The sequence below is a fragment of the Myripristis murdjan genome, chromosome 17, assembly GCF_902150065.1.
Source record: "Myripristis murdjan chromosome 17, fMyrMur1.1, whole genome shotgun sequence".
Taxonomy (NCBI): domain Eukaryota; kingdom Metazoa; phylum Chordata; class Actinopteri; order Holocentriformes; family Holocentridae; genus Myripristis; species Myripristis murdjan.
In genome coordinates this window covers 32,515,137-32,532,539 of record NC_043996.1, presented here as the reverse complement: position 1 = coordinate 32,532,539, position 17,403 = coordinate 32,515,137, and the positions used below count along the sequence as shown (strand labels likewise).

Sequence of the window (17,403 nt, the reverse complement as noted above, 5' to 3'; positions counted from 1 at the left end):
AGTATTTTCAGTGTGAATGCACTTATGCACTCAAAATACTAGTGTGTGTAAGTGCAGAAGTGCGCGATTTGAGACACAGCACAGGTGACAGTTACAGTGACATCAGGTCAGCGGTGCTAAACCCCTGGACTCTGTATCAGCGTGCAGACCGCCCGTCACTCTGAGGCTGAGCCGGCCCTCGCCTCTCTGACAGAGCGGCAGTTTGGTGCACCCGGAAAAGAGGAAAATGAATATTATTATTATCGTGTTGGGAAAGAAGCCGGTCAAGGTCAAACTCCCCCCCGGTCAGGAGGGAGGAGCCCTGATTCCAAAAGCTCCTTTTCTCATCTCCAGTGTTCAAATCTGGTTTTTCTTCCAACAAGATAAAAATCAACTGGTTTCCAGAATTTTCCTGAATCAAGTGACACTTTCCTGCTGCTCGTGGCTGATCTGCAGATCAGAGCGTCCACTTGGGAAAATAACCCTGGGGAAGGGAGGACGAAATACTGAGCTCTGATTGGACGGCTGCTCTGACTCAGGAGGAATCAGCTGACAGGAAGAGCTGCAGGTTCTCAGGAACCTGTGGGCAGGCTTTTATTTTGAAAGATGTCATTTCACCCTCATAACAACATTCTCTGTTTCTTTTCATTTTTAATTTGTGGGAGGATTTTTGTCGCTTAATGTTCTCTCTTTTTTGCAGATTTTTGATGTAATCTGCTGGATTTTAAACCTGTTTTTATTTTTCTAATTCTCCAGTCATGTTTTATGGATTTTGTGGCAAATCATTTTGCAAAGTTCCTGATGACGTCTTGATAATTTGCTCATTGCCCTTTTCCCATGTTGTTGAAAGAAATCAGGGGAATCTGTGCACGTTTCAAAGGGAGAACATGGGGAAAAGGTGATTAGCAAATTAGCCAAAAAATTGCTAGAACATTAGCAAAAAAAAAAAAAAAAAAAAAAACAACTATGAGAAAATGAGCAAAGCAAAGCCAAACAACAGGTGTGTGTCTGTACTGATGAAGATTCTATTTAAAGGTCAGATCAGTGAAGCTGGATCAGTCACAAGGTTTGCTTCTGCTCCAGAGGAGAGGCTGCAGGCCCAGGCCACCCAGTCCACAGACACACAGACAGACACACACACAGCAGACAGACAGACAGACAGCATGATCCATGAGGGCGTTTTTATCTTCTGCACAGCTGAGATCAACCTGTCTGTCATGTCCAAGACAGACAGACAGACAGACAGACAGGCAGGCAGGCAGAGAGCAGACAGACAGACAGACAGGCAGGCAGAGAGCAGACAGACAGACAGACACACAGGCAGACAGACAGAGAGCAGACAGAAAGACAGACAGAGACAGAGACAGAGACACAGACAGAGAGCAGACAGACAGACAGACAGACAGACAGACAGACAGACAGACAGGCAGACAGACAGCAGACAGAAAGACAGACAGAGAGCAGACAGAAAGACAGACAGAGAGCAGACAGACAGCAGGCAGACAGGCAGAGACACAGACAGACAGACAGACAGACAGAGACAGAGAGTAGACAGACAGGCAGACAGAGAGAGAGAGAGAGCAGACAGACAGCCTTCAGCCTCCTTCCTGAGGACGTGTTCAGGTCCTCTGGTCATGCAGAGGGGAAGAAGCCTCCCTGCTCTCCTGTAAGAAACGACTGCAGGCTATTCTTGGGTTTGTGCTTTTAAAATGTGAGAGTGCTGCGCATGAAAAAGTCATAATGCTCCAACACCAGCTGTCAAATTAACAAAACGAGGGATCTGCAAACCTCAGGCAGACCTGTGCCAGCCTCCCAGAGCTCATCACACACCTCTCAAGTGACAGGAACAGAAAAAAACAACACAGCCATATATATACATATACATACACATATATACATATATACATATAGACATATGTATATATGTGTATATGCCATGCCTGCCCAACACTGCACAGAGATCTGAAATGTGGGACGTCTGTCCTGACTGTCCTGAGTGTCCTGACGTGGCAGCAGGTCTGAGCGAGGCTGCTGCAGGTCAGCTCAGGTCGCTCAGGCCTGCTGTCTGCTCGGGGGGGGCAACGGATCACAAAACGCACCAATCCCATCAGATCACCGTGTTTAGTCATGGATCTGATCACTTTTCAGATCAGATAAAAAAGAGAGAGAGAGACAGGGAGAGAGAGGCCAGCCTCTGTATTTCTAGGTTTATCACATTAGCACTGCATGTCTCCTCCAGGCTGCCATACACTGTCTGTTCCTCAGGACAGATCCACACTGTCCTGAGCTTTGGGTGTATGTATGTATTTTAATTCTTAAGTATCGTGATTCTACAAGTATAGTGATTTGATATCATGATTTATTGCATTTTTTTGAATCCTCCTCTAGTTTGTGTGTGTAAAGTCTGATGAGGCTGTGATTCTCCTAGAGGTCACTAGAGGTCATTTTCTCCAGCGACGTCCAGTTGGACAAAAGTCTCTGCCTGCAGTGAAATGGCTGCTATGGGGGCCAACATCATCACACAGGAATCAAATGTGGCTCATTGAATCCACAAGAGTCTCAGCTTTCCAGTCAAAGCAACTGATGCAGCTCCAAGACTGTTTAGGCCCCAGTCTGCACACACACACCATTTTACAACAGGCCACAAGAACACATGTGGACTGCAGGCTTTGGGGCCCAAACTGCATGGGATTAGCAGAAGGTGGGCGTGTCTGCAAAGGGGAGAGAACCCATTTTCATCCCTCAGCAACATTCAGCTGAGCTTTGGAGCGACGTTTAGCCGCCTTGCCGACAACCAACAGACTCCTTAGGTCGTCTAGTTTCATCACCAATATCTTTACATTGATTGACATAAACTGAAAAAATCTATTAAAATCATAAAAAAGAATCGATCAGCACAGCAACACAGCCGTCACTCATCCTGCTGAACATGATGTTTGGCACAGCTCTGCCCGTAAAACGTTTGTTTGTCTTCTACTGGTGAGTTCCTTGGTCTCTGCTGTCAGAGAAAGGGAAACAGTCGGTTCCTCACGGTCCCTCACACTTCTTCATTACATGATGTCGCCGTAGTAACAGGAGCGGTGATTCATTTTTGAGAGTGAATAATTATCTAAACTGGATGAGAGTGAGGCCAGATGTCAGGATTATTGAGAGCGAGTTTGCTATTAGCTTCAAGATGGAAACTGACGGAAACTGGTGGAACATTCAGTCCATTTCTGCTTGAGTTTTGTCTTCACTGCATTTTAGTTTTTCTCAGTTGCTAAAACACTAAACCCTGTTGTCTGAACCAAGTGCTCCATGGCCTGAACCCACTGACTGAATCAGTCCCTCTTTTGGCAAAACCGTAAGCACGTTTCACCTGTTTAGACACAACTTACCAACACATTTTCATTGTGATGCACCTGTGCTGCATAATGGTGAGCGCTGGTGGCAAAAGTCAAACACAAGTAAAGCACTGGTGTCACTGGTGGAACACAACAACACAAAATTGATCACACTTTTGGCTAATGTTGTGAGGGAACATATAGAAGCCAGTTCAGAGAGCACTGCTTTGTGAGGCCCTACAATGGATAGAAATCTGAGAGGAGGAGTTTGTGTGAGAGGAGGTCGAGGAGGTCAAGGAGGTCGAGGAGGTCGAGGTGGATGCACTTCTCATTTGTATATTTTTGTACTTTATTTTTACGCAGGCTTACTGTATACAAGTGCAAAATGCACAAGATTTCAGTTTGTTTTTGTACTGCAAGTGCTACGTGTAAATGCACAAGATTTCTGTTTTTTGTACTTTTTTTTTTTTTTTTTTACTATATACAAGTGCTAAATGCACAGGTTTTTTGTTTTGCAACATGCATTTAGCCTACAGTGAACAATAAACATTTATTTCTACAGCTTCATGTCCTGAGCATTGTGTTTTCTATTCTTCTATGTAGTGTTTAGTGACTGCTCAGTAGTGTTTTTAATTTTGATTGACTCGGGGCACAATTTGACCACATAGTTCAGTTTTGAGCACAGATTGAACTGTTTTGAGGTGAAAGTTTGGTTTTGCAAGAGGAGTCTGAGGTTTTGTGAATGTAGCTTGAAAATTGGGTTTTGTGTTCACAGTTTAGAGAAAAGGAGAGCAACTTTCAAGAAATGTGTCTTAGCAACTGAGAAAAACTGTAATATCAGATCCATCACAGAGAACACATGACCAGTGACAGGCTGTGGAGCCTTTCACAATAAAAGCTCAGTCAGCAAAGATGAGAAGAGAAACCTGCTTCTACTTTTTTTGTCATTTCCAAATTTCACAATAAAAACTGCACCATGAAAAACTGCAGCGAGGACCATTTAGACTCAACTGGCACAAAAAATGTGGACAATGAGAACCATGCAGACTCAACCATCATATTAAGTGCTTATTCCACACGTGTCAGTTGAGTCTACAGGGTCCTCACTTCAGTTTTAGCGTAATGCCCCTTTAAAAGCATGTAGTGTGCAGCGTGTTCTCTGGAAAAGATCCCAGCTAACACAGTTACTGTTTGGAAAAAGGAGCTCAGTCACTTTTACTGCCAGGACATTTGACATGAGACACTTTGGACTTTTACTGCAGGACATTTTTACTGCACTACTTCTACTTCTACTGCAGTCACATACCAGCAGAGGAACAGTACTTCTACTTCTACTGCAGTCACATACCAGCAGAGGAACAGTACTTCTACTTCTACTGCAGTCACATACCAGCAGAGGAACAGTACTTCTACTTCTACTGCAGTCACATACCAGCAGAGGAACAGTACTTCTACTTCTACTGCAGTCACATACCAGCAGAGGAACAGTACTTCTACTTCTACTGCAGTCACATACCAGCAGAGGAACAGCATTGAGATTTAGGGAACTGATACTGAAAAGACGACATTTTGGGAGCTGGTCTGGGGTTCACATGCAGGTGATGTGCCCAGGTCATGGGTCACCTGTGTTCTGTCACATGCAGGTGATGTGCCCAGGTCATGGGTCACCTGTCACACCTGTCCCGCCTGCTGACGGTCTCTGACACTCACCGGCACTTTGAAAGGAGACGAGTTGGGATTGTCGACGGCGACGCTCTTCTCTGAGCTGCCCAGGCCTGAGATGCTCCTCCTCCTCGGAGAACGCTCCGCAGAAACTTCTGGAAATATGAGAGAGGGAGAGAGAGAGAGAGAGAGAGAGGGAGAGAGAGAGAGACATTAGATAAGGCTGAAGCTCTTCTTCCTCCTCCTGCTCAGCGTCATCATCCTCAGCGTGCCCTCAGGCGGCGGCGGGCAGATGGCAGACGTGGCGATGGCGTCCAGATGTGATGGAGGACGGAGGACGGAGGGAGCGCTTGGTGCCCTGCTGGTCATGTGACCGGGGGACTAAACTAAATCCAGCCTTGATTAGCTCTGAGACTAACGGCTCCTTCACTGCTGATTAATCCTACAATCATTTTCCAATTAACTGACTCAGATTTTGGTGTATGAAGTGTGAAAAATAAAGCCACAGTCCAAAGTGATATGTTCAAATTCCTACCGTTGTCTGACCGACAGACAAAACCCCCCCAAATATTAATATATATATATATATATATATTTATATATGAAGAGTTCATTTGCAAAAACAGATAAAAGCCATCCTTAAAATGAATACACCTTTTTCACTGATACTGCTTGGAGTATACACACACATATACACACACACACACACACAAAGCATGATTTAGGATAATAAACATTATGCCAGGCTAAATAAACATATAAAAAATAGAAATAAATAAAGTAAATTTTAATAAAACTCAGCAGTAAGTTTTAATAAATTGAAATGGAGATAACTGTTTTTGCAAATGAACTCTTCATATACATCCTCTGTTCATATGATATGAACAGAGGACAGGGTCTTAGTGAAGCTGAATTTGGTGTTTTTATTGATGAGTAACTACAACCATTTATCGATTACTGAAGTTATAATCGATTAACCTACAGTCAGTTCACTAATCATTTCAGTTTGACTCGTTTAAATGCATTCAAACTTTATTTTTTCTCTAAGTTCCTGTCTCTAAAACACAGCACCAGCCGTGAGCGTCTCCATGGCTTCCTTATGACCTCCTGAGGAAAAAACACACATGCATCTTCACAGCTCAGGAGATCAAACACCCTCCTGGACTCTGCATGCTGATGTGTGTGTGTGTGTGTGTGTGTGTGTGTGTGAGTGTGTGAGTGGTCAGCTGTTTGGTCAGGTTGTGGCTTCCTGTTTTTTCGGTGCTGATTCACAGATAAGAGGTTGCTGGTGCATCACCGGCTGACCTTAAACGCCCCGGAGGAGGCGGCGCCGCGGGGACCAATGAGGTGAGAGCAGAGCCGGCAGGAGGCTGCAGCTCACACACACTCTCACACACACTCTCACAAACACTCAACACTGAACGCAGGAGGTTTCATCAAGGAAACGTTTCCCCAAACCAAATGACAAGACTTCAGGATTTTATTTTTAGCACACCTGCGGTTAAGAGAGCAGTTCTCTGCCTTTTAACCAAACGGTGCTGCTGTCGGTGGAGTGAAGACCTCGCAGTTTTAAATCTAGGCATCTCGCAAATTTGTTGTCGAAATAATCCCTGTTTTTGTTCCAGAGTCAAATTTCACCAAACATTTTTTTTCCAAACGTGCGCTCGCATCATGTGGTGAAATGAATGTGGGTCGTGTCGAGGAACGAGAACTTCTGTCTTCTTCACGGAGGCTCAAATCAAAGCTCAGACAGAGGAGGTGCCTCTGTGCTGCCGTCGAGTTATTTTTGCTTCGTTCTGACAAACGCTGCTGCTGCTGCTGCTGGAAGGTCACAGCTGGATGTGTGTCAAGGGCAGCAGCACAGAGACGGGTTCAAACGCCCGAATCAGCAACGTGCCGCCCTGCTGAAGTGTCCTTGAGCAAGACGCTGACTCCTGACCAGCTGACCTTCGACCTCCGATCTCCCCGTGCAGAGATCAGCTCTCGCTCGTTTCTCAGCACATTAAAATGTTTGATTGTTATCAAACCGATTTCCTGAGGAGGTTTTTTTTTTTTGCTTTTTGCTTTTAATGTGCAAAACCCACAACGCTTTTTCCCAGCAATCGATTTTCTGCCACAGACAATTAAAAAAATAGAGCAGACGACTGGAAAATAAAGCAGGGATGCATCTCGTCTCGACAAACATTTGCGAGGACTGGGTTCCTGAAGAATGATAATTATAATAATAAAGATTATTTGAATTGGCACTTCATCAAAGCCAGCATTACAAAATGCTTTACAAAGAGCGCATAAAATGAAACAAGACACAAAAATGGCACAATAAAACAGGCAAGCAGAAAAAAAAACAATGAAAAAATATAAAAACATTTTTTCATACTTTTTTTTTTGCATTTTTCAAGTGGATGTGATGAGTGGAGTTATTACTGTATGTTATTAAAAAAAAAAAAAAGAAACATTACGACATCATCACTGTATTCTGTGCTTGTCAATATTTCCAAATAAAACAGTAATTAAAAATAAATTAATTAATTAAAAAAATAAAAACAATGGATGGTTAAAACGGTAACTAAAAGAGCAGAAATAAGATGTGAAGATGCTTCTGTTTGAAGTTATGTGATGTTCTGTTTGATGTGTTTGGTCTGATTATGTTCACGTCAGATTTCCTGTCCAGGTGCAGCAGGTTTCAGCTGCCTGTGCACGTCTGTGTCATTATGAAGACAGCTGGGTATGATGCAGCTGTGGGTGACAGTACGACACAGAGGGTTATATTTGACCTAAAAATCCAGAATAAAGACACATCAGATGAGGTGTTCAGTTCAGCGTCGTGAAGCCCAGAATAAGGCCACGTCTTCAGAGGCCAGAAAACCCGAGCCGTCAGTCACGCCGGCTGCCTGGCTCTCATCCAGCCTTATTGATTCCAGGCTAAATTTAGACCTCATCTTTCCCTCAAGCAAACTCCACAGCCGTCCTGTCTGAGGTCAGAGCAGTTCGTCTCTGGCCGGGTCTCGACCCTGCGTGCTCCTCTTCAGTCTGACCCGAGGCGTCAGCGCTCAGCCTTCACTTTATTTTCTACAGGAAGCGACAGTACAGCCGGACGTGCAGTGCATCGTGGGAGAGACGCAAACAGCTCAGTCACGATGCGTCCATTGTCTGCTCAACATCTGCATAAAGTAGATCAGAGTGGTCTGTTCAAACAGACTTCAATCAGCTGTTTAAGAGAAACAGAAAAAAACTATTTTTCTACCTTGAAACCGGGCAGAAGATAACAGCCGGCCACAGAACACTGACCAATCACAGCACAGCAAACTCACCAGCGTTGTCATGTCCAGTAACGTCCAAAACTCTAAAGTGAGAACTTTCCCAAACAGTGGACACACGCTGGGTTGGCTGTTTATGCTGTGAGGGCAAAGGAAGTGACCATTTCCCTGTTCCACCTTTTCAGCTGCTGAACCACATCACCAGATCTGCAAGCATCATCTGAGACCTTCAGGGTCTCCGAGAGGAACCTTCAGGGTCTCCGAGAGGAACCTTCAGGGTCTTTGAGAGGAACCTTCAGGGGGTCTCTGAGAGGAACCTTCAGGGTCTTTGAGAGGAGCCTTCAGGGTCTCTGAGAGGAACCTTCAGGGTCTTTGAGAGGAACCTTCAGGGTCTCTGAGAGGAACCTTCAGGGTCTTTGAGAGGAACCGTCAGGGTCTCTGAGAGGAACCTTCAGGGTCTTTGACAGGAACCTTCACGGTCTCTGAGAGGAACCTTCAGGGTCTCCATTTCCTAAGAACTCGATCCATGTGAAACCAGCCCGTTCAGGTCGTGTCCACGCTAAGCCGGGTTAATCTGAAAACGTCGCTCTGGTGTTCCGTCCGCACTAAACCATCTGGCATTTTTCAGTTTTACAGCAGCCACCTTCCAAACTCCAAGGCGCCAAAGCGCTTCACATTCAAATAAATAAAACAGTGGATAAAAGGATACGCCAATTAAAACCCAGGCTAATTTATGCGAATGACCGCTTAAAGGCCGGTTTCTAACATTTCCCAATCAGCTGTTAAAGAGAAATAGTGAAAACGTTTCCGACCAAATCAAGTTTTTCCCGCTTGAAAATTGGAAAAAGAAACCGACCGTCCACAGGACACGAATCAGTCACAGCAACCGTATCGACAACCGAGACCTTCAGGGTCTTTTAGGAGAACTGAAGGGTCCCAGCAAAATGAGGGAGAGCTTCATTTCATAATAACACAATCCGTGTTAAATCTGAAAACAGAATTTTAGTGTTCCATAACCCACACTGGCATTTTCCAGTTTCACAACAGCCACCTTCCAAACTCAAAGGCCCTAATCCTACACTTTCAAAATAATACGTTTTAGCTCCATCTCAGTAGGTCTGTAACTGCCGTGTTCAAACTCACAGAACTTTATTTTAAATTCTAGTGTAGATCCAAAAACATGAGCTGCTGGATTCCAGAGAAATGTGTCTAAAATGATGCACGAGACATGCAGATCTTTTCTATTTGATGTGATTCTGCAGCCATAAAACAACAGCGTTTTTGAATACTTCCCTCAGTGTCAGAGTCTCTGTAGCCAGCAGAGACACAACACGAATGGGACTGTCCTGCTGGATGGAAACACATTCCACCTCACGGGGAACTTGAAGGCATCGAGAACTCAGTGTTCCTCATCCTCACTACAGAACCACAGCAGCCTTTCCAGTTTAATGTACATTTCAGAGTGTTCTCGACAAGCCCAGGTTTCTGCAGGTGGAAAACGCTGGCTTGAAGCAGGAAGCGGGAGGTCAAAACAGAGGAGAGAAGATGCTAATTTACCTGGCTGTATAGAGGGTTTAACAGTGACTATGTGAATCTCAGGTTTGGGTCTCATCATCTCCCCAGCCACAGTTTTACAGGTCAGCACTAAAGCAGAGCCTGAATCTCTTGGATGAAACCTCAGCGGAGGGTTTTTTTGGACGTGAAAACATGGAGAAGCTCTGCCTTACACAACAGGAACACATTCATCACGTTGTAACTGTGGGGCACGGAGCGAAACGGAGCATGCGGCGAGTCAGCATTTATCGCTGGAGGGAGGAGAGGGAGGGGAAAAAAGAAAAAGAAGAAGAAGACACTTTTGCAAAGTGCTATATCAAGTTCCCAGCTGCAGCTCGGAGCGACGCTGCATGCAGCAGAAATAAGCCGGCGGTGGCGGGCGGCGGGCGGCGGGGGGGGGCGGGAGGGGGAACTTCATGCGCGCCATCATTACGCTTTAATCGCAGGATGGCACCAAACACGACGGCGGTGTTTGTAAGAGCTACAGGAGCGCAACAAAGTTGAGGCGGCATGCCGGTCGGAAACATTCACACCAGACGGGACGGGACGGTGGACGAGGAGAGGAGCGCCGAGGACACAGAGACACCGAAAAAGAGGGAGACAGAAGGAGAGAGAGGGAGTCAGTACCTCGATCGCAGCTGTTCCCCATCATCTGAGGGAGAAGACAGTCAGACGTGATTGGCTAAAAGCGGGGGCTGTCCAATGAGGTTAAGCGGTTCCCCTTTTGACGTCCGTCTGCGTCGTCCCGTGGACATGCCCGAGCCGTGGCGACGACTTCGCCTGGTATCCAAAACAGCCTCGCTCTCCCTCCCTGACTGCCTGCCTGCCTCGCTACCGCTCCCTCAGCATCAGCACCGCATCCATCCTCCTCCTCCTCCTCCTCCTCCTTCCCTCCTGAAGCTCTCCTCTTTTTTGCCCTTTCCACTCTCTCTCTCTCCCTCTCCCTCTCTCTCTCTCTCTCTCTCGACTCGGCAGTAATTCTAACCTTTACTTTATCAGCCTCCCTCCCTCCTCCTCTCTCTCTCTCTCTCTCTCTCTCTCTCTCTCTCTCTCGTTCAGCCCGCTGGCCGAGGAGGTTTTTTACCGCATTTATTAAATCAATTGCTGTAACTGCACTCTTGTTCTCCTTCCTCTCCTCTCTTGCGTCTTTCTTCTTTCCTGTCTTCTCCCCCTCTCTCTGCAGTCGCTGTCTTCCTCTCTCTCTCTCTCCCCCTCTCTCTCTCTCTCTCTCTCTCTCTCGTATCATCTGCCAGGCTGCTGCAGCTGAGATGCAGTCTTCCTCCGGAGCTACAGGACGCATTTAGTGCTGCGCTTGGAGGATAATTACTAAATAAGTTTCCCTTCAGCCGACTGATGTGGGACACAACTCTGGGGGCTTCGGCTATTAAGCATGTCTAACTGCATGTGTGTGTGTGTGTTTGTGTGTGTGTGTGTGTGTGTGTGTGAGAAAAGAGAGAGAACCCAGAGCATTAGTACAGGCACCTTGGTTTGCTGTGCAGCTGAATCACAAATGAGGACAATATTAGGAGGAAACACAATAAAATAAATAAAAAAAGGGTGTCTGCCTGTACGGTCGCAGTGTTTTTCCAAACCAGCCGCGGTAACAGAATCTCCCAATAGGGGAAGCAGGCAAACGATGCCAGAGTAATTAGTGCATTTAAAGTAATAATCCATGACATTTTCACATAATTAAATGTCAGCGTGTCTCCTCTCGGTGCGATCAGCAGAGATCCAGCTCAAACCCAGATCAGACAGCTTCCAGATGCATCTCTTTCCTGCTGCATGACAAGAGTCCTCATCTTTCTGCTTTGTTTGGATCAGACAGAAGAAGAAGGAGAAGAAGAAGAAGAAGAAGAGCTGGGTGGTTAGCATGAGCCGGCGCCCTGCACGGGTCGACGTTTTCAAACCTTAATCTGACCCGAGCCCACCGACGCGTCGCCAGAAAACGTCTCTAAATCGACTCTGGACCCGACCAGAACCCGTTAAGGCGAGAACCACGACCCGACCCGCACCCGCCGCCACACACAAACACACACAAACTCAGCAGCGTTCCCGTCACCATGGTAACCGCTCTCTGGTTGGTTGAACTCGTTAAAAGAATTGCGAAAGAATTGCGGGTAATTAACATCGGGAATGAAGCCGAGTTCTTAAAAACGAAGCAGAAATCAGAGTGAATAACAGCGTCGAAGGTGATGAGGAGTGGAACCTGAAACGGCCTGAAATGTTTTACCACCTGTTATCACGTTCGCTACGGCAGAAATGACCCGGGATCCTTCTGCTCCCGCTCTGATCCGGGCCGCACGGCAGCGTAATCACGGTTTTAAAAACCACGGATCAACAGAGACATAAAAAACAGCAACACCGAACGGTATTTTTGTTTCTGCTTCACTGGTTGTTTTTGTTCTTTTTCATTTTTATTTTACTGAAATTGAATTTTTCACCTTTTTTGGCGGGTTACCTGTCTGGTGTGGCCCGTTTGCAGCGACAGCCACTTTGGACAGGAGCCAGCAGGGATCCCCGATGCTGTAATATTTATGATTTGCTCTTCTGAAATACTTTGTTCTTTTTTAAAACCATGGAGCACGGAAAACAGCCGAGTCATCCTCATGAGCTTGTCAGTCAAATTGACTTTGAGCTGCTAACATTTCTTGCAGCTCTAAAGACAGAAAATGAGCAGCAAAACAAAAAGTGTGCGATGTTTTTACCCTTGGTGATCTGAAGCTGAGATGTTACCACAGCACTGGACCATTCTGGACCTTCTAAATGTTTAAAGCTCTTCTTTGGATTTAAAATGTGATGATGCTACAGCACCGACCACGAGGTAAATGTTTGTTTGAACAGGTCACAGCGCCATCTGCTGCTTTCTGAGCATCAGCGCCTTTTTACACCTTGAATAAAATGAAAATATGTCTAAAATAAGGACAAAGTGTTCAAAATCGTCAAACCAAAAAACTGAATTTGTAACTGAATTTGCCTTTCCCCATGCCTGACAGCCACTGTGACTGAAAAGACAGAGAAAAGAGAATCTCAAACTGCACCAAGAGAAAATCAAGGCCCCGCCCACAGTGATTGATTGACATGTGATCTCTGGGATGGATTAGTGAGCAGGTAAAGTGTTGCTCAAACAAAAGCTCAGGCTAATGAGTTTCTGGTGCCAAAACAAAGCCGTCCAACATCGCTGCGATCTGAGCTTCCTGTTCCTGTGACAGAGTGCCGTGTCTGCAGAGACGGCGGCGGCGGCGGCGACGGCGGCGGCGGCGGCGGCCTGGAGTTCATGTTTTCTCTCTCTGGGACGAGGCAGCGTGGTGGCAAAGCTGTGAGTTAAGCAGGAACTGGGGGTCAGGCGAAGTTTCAATAGCAGGGTAGCACCTCTGCTGAATTATTCATGACTCCCATCCTACTTTACATCCCACATGGCCGGCTCGCTGCAGACACTGGAAAACATGTGACCTGCAACTGTGGCTCTTATTTTCCTGAGCTGAGCCTGTCTCATGATGCTGTTTGAACCCCGCTGAGGAGGCTCGAACACAGACGGGTTTTATTTCTAGTCGGGGCTCATTCCCCCAGCAGGACGTCGTATTTGTCCAAACCGTCAAAGGTCCGGCCCTGAGCCGCGGAGCCTTCTTCAACACTGACGAGACAGGCGGGTTAACAAAACACAGATGGCGTGTTTTCACTGGAACAGCTGCACATCTTCAGCTCGAGCAGACCAGGTGAGGAGAAAGAAACCACTGCATATCGAATCAACGCAGCATGACGTCAACGCAACACCACTTCCAACTGCACTGGGCTCAGAACGACACCAACTCAACCAGCTGGATGAGACTGAGACGAGCAACAAGATCCAGGAAAGCCAAAGCCTTCAAATCAGTGTCATCGCCAAGTAAAATCACTGCATCATGACGAGTAAGAACGACAGACATAAAATCACAAAACGCTGCAGTCATGATTGGGAGGCTGACCACTGCTACGTAATCAAATGTCAAAAAGGTTAAATCCCGCCTTCTTTTTTTAAAAAGTTTTGTCTACTGGAGACTAAAACGGTCAAATTAGGAGCAGAGGACTCCCACAAAGCAGTTGAGCAGCTGAAATAAGTTAGGCTTCAGCTAACAATAAAAAGCTAAGACCATGTTCAGTGACAAAATCAGTACTATGAAAAGTCTTGCTGGAGAGCGCTAACTTTACTGGCTCAGGTTTGGTTTGGTTTGGTTTCACTTGGACTGACGGACTCAAGAGGCGTGTCCGGGTCTAAAATCGAGACGTTGCTGACATCTAGTGGCTGAAAATTTCACCTTGCTTCAGCGACGTAACTGCGCCTCGCTTCCCGGTGCTACATCCCTGCTGGGCGAGGTCGAAAACTCCACCAATCAGCAGAGGGCAGCAGAGTTTGAGTTTCTAAAAAATCTGGGAGTTAAATCTGGTTGGGAACAAGTAAACGTCCCGATGTTGGCGGTACGTAAAAACAGAGAAAAAAATTAGGAAATTCTGAGATTATAAAGCCACAACTTTAAGGCAAAAAAAATTTCTTTTTTTGTTGGTGGCTCCTCATGTGCTGCCCCCTGCTGGCCGTGTCTCAGGCCTGCAGCTGATCCCCTCAGCAGATTCTACTCTGACATGGGATTCAGGAACAAGGAGATCCTGCTGATCTGAGCCCAGAATCAGCAGATTGTTTTCTTCTCAATCGGCCCAAGTCACAGCAACGTCTCAGGGTTTTTGTTTTTTTTTCTCATAAATTTGAGAGTTCTTTCTCATAAATTCACCACATTAAAGTCAGAGAATATCTAAAAGTGTTTTTCTCAGAAATTTAGTACTTTAATCTCAAAACGTCTCAGTTTTTTCTCATAATATTAATAATGGCTGCAGTTAACTCTGGGGGTGTCGTGCCTTGCTCGTGGGGCTGCTCAGGGGAGTGAACCTTCCTCCTCCTGTGTCTCTGCAGCCCAGACAGCAGTGAGCAGCCTGGGGTGTTCGCTCAGCCTGGCAGTACTTTCTATTCCACCTCCTGCTGTTATCTGCTAACTAGATATTGATTTGCGGCCTCAGCTGGGTCGTTTCAGTAGATTTAGCAGGAGCGCGCTGAGCCTCCCGCCCCGCGCCTCTGCGCCGCACACCGGAGCCGAGCTGTGACCTTGACACGCCGGCCGGGGGGGCGCCGCCGCCACGACGCCGCCGGCTGCAGAGGAAACAGCCAGCAAAATCACCACCGAGCAGGAAGGGGAAAGCAGCGGTGTGTACCTGCTCTACAGGTGAGCAGACAGCATGCGGAGTCCTGCTCTGCTCGGGACGTCGGGGCTCAAGGTGACGGATGGATTTCAGACGGAGTAGAAACCACGAGGTAACGCAGCCAGTTTCCTCCGCCTGTTGTGTTCTCTGGCTAATCTGCTGTTGGACAAATGTCTGGCAATGCCTCCTTCACATCATCACCTTCAGCTGATTTTCTTCCCCCACAGAAAACAGCAAACAGTTAAGAATGCATGATATATTATCCTCCAATAAATGAGAGAACTAGATTAATGTTATTCTGAAAACAGAATTTCAATGTCCAATAATGTGGAGCCTTTTCTTCTAACGGCTGTGGTTCTTCTGTGCCATCATCACATTTTAGGCATCAACAGTGAAGACAGTCAGACATTGTTTTTTTGTTTTTTCTTTTCATTTAATTCCTTCCTGTTGATCTGTTGTGACTGGCTGTCGTGACACATTGTTGTTTTGAACAGGCACTTCCTGTTGGCTGCTGCATCAGGTGGCATCAGGTGGCCACATGTCCTGGTCGGCACTTTAAAGACCCCATGAGGTGGACTCTGTTCTGATTTGATGTGTTTCCTGTTGAAACAGGAAGTTTGGGCGGGACGTGGTGCAGGGATCATTCACATGTGCAAACCAACAGGATCTCAGTTTGGGAGAGAAGCACTTTTATTTTGAAGGGACAAGGTGGATGAGAGAGGATGTTTAAAGATTTATGAAGGTTTTATTGGTTGAAATTTCAATTTACAGCCACTGGTGCAGGATGATGTCACTGTTTAAGATGCTCTGCTTTACAGGAAGCGGAGGACGTGAGGTTATTTCACAGGAGACAAAGAAGAATATCAGCATGACCACAAACACACAGATATGGATCTATCTGAAAACACTCCTGGGACATAAACACCAATCCGTCTTGTGGATGTGAGCACGTGCAGAGAAGCGCAAAATGCAAAAACCAAACGGCTTCACAACGTCTCAACAGCGTCCAGAACGGAGACGGGAACAGGAAGTGGACTGAGGAAACCGAGGCTGAGCTCCTCCTGAACGTCACAAATGAGGACAAGACGTTGGACAGAACTGCAGGACATCAGTGACATCACAGTTATCAAACGGCTTCCTGTTCACCGTCCACACCACAGAAGAAGACAACACTCCAAAGATTTCCAAAAGTTGAATTTTCGATGTGTGAAAATGCCTTTTTCCAAACAGAGAGACGCTGCATTTTTGAAAATAATCATCTCAAGGCGGACGGAGCCTGAAAACTGCCTTTCTTGTGTTTACTTAGACAAAACTGTAGGATCAGTGTGAGTTCGCCTTTACTGTCCTCTTCACATTTTTGCAAATGAGGAGTAATATTGATCATCATATCAGCCACAACAAACACATCATTATTAGCTATTGGCTATTATATTCCATATCGGTGCATCTCTATAAATAGTCAGAGCCGCCTCCTCTCAGTCTCCCTGCTGAAACAGAGGAAAGGCAGCCGGTAAACACAAACCAACAGCAGGTTAACATTGATAAAGTCTCCCTTGTTGGGCTCGTTTTCACCATTTTCTACTTTGCACTGAATCTGAAGGAGTTTGCTGGCCTTTCTGTTCTCAGATTCAGAGGGGTTTTTTTTGTTTTTTTTTAGTGGAAACAGTGGACTGAGGCACAGAATTTGGGGCAAAGCGACCACTGGGGACGGGATAAAAACATTAGCATCCTCGGTGGGTAAATGTGAACAGGCTCAGTTTTGCTGGAGGTCTGCCGTCCTGCACCGTGCATCTCCCAGCATGTCCTGGAAGATTTAGAGCTGCTCATGTGTCTCTGCTCCAAGCCTCCAAGACTAATTCCTGGACGTTGGCTGCGCTCGGCTAATAAAGTGTGTCTGTTTCCGGAGGCTTCAGAGTAATTTTCGGGCTGGGATCAGAGCGTCCCTGACGAGGAATTTGGGCGAAAATGAGTCATATCGTGGTCTGTAGTTATCAGGCTTCCCAGAATCACTCCTGGGAGTCGGGCTAAAAATATGCCTGAGAACAGAAACACTCGGCGAGCTCAGAGAAGACACTGAGAGCTGCTTATCGAGTGTCATATTCCTACGCCGAAAACAATCTGAGAAACTGATCCATCAGTCTTTTCTCTCGCCGGCGGCCCCCGAGGCCGAGCAGACACCGGCGCTCTGATCAAATCCTGCCAGGCTTTAATGAGCCGGCAGCGCTCATCACTCCCAAGGATAAAAGGAACTTCTCTGACTTGCATTAGTGCTCATCTTCTAATTTTCACACAGTTAAGACCAATTTGTGACGGGTAATTGCGGCCTCAGACGCGGTGTTGGGTTTTCAGCGCGGCACATGGAGCTAACAGGATGAAATAACACATTATCATATTCACGTGCACAG

At 46.3% G+C, this 17,403-nt stretch overlaps 1 protein-coding gene across 6 annotated transcripts in view; it reads right to left on the bottom strand.

Annotated features, from left to right (window-relative positions):
- Positions 1–17,403, bottom strand: part of rasal2 (RAS protein activator like 2) — a 120,175-nt gene that overhangs the window by 41,678 nt on the left and 61,094 nt on the right. For 5 of the 6 annotated variants that reach the window (XM_030073835.1, XM_030073834.1, XM_030073833.1 and 2 more), the window contains one exon: positions 5,013–5,119. In XM_030073835.1, the coding sequence (XP_029929695.1) occupies positions 5,013–5,119 (107 nt within the window). Of the gene's footprint in view, positions 1–5,012; positions 5,120–10,402; positions 10,947–17,403 lie in introns of those variants that run through there. The other variant, XM_030073837.1, reaches the window with a different exon arrangement.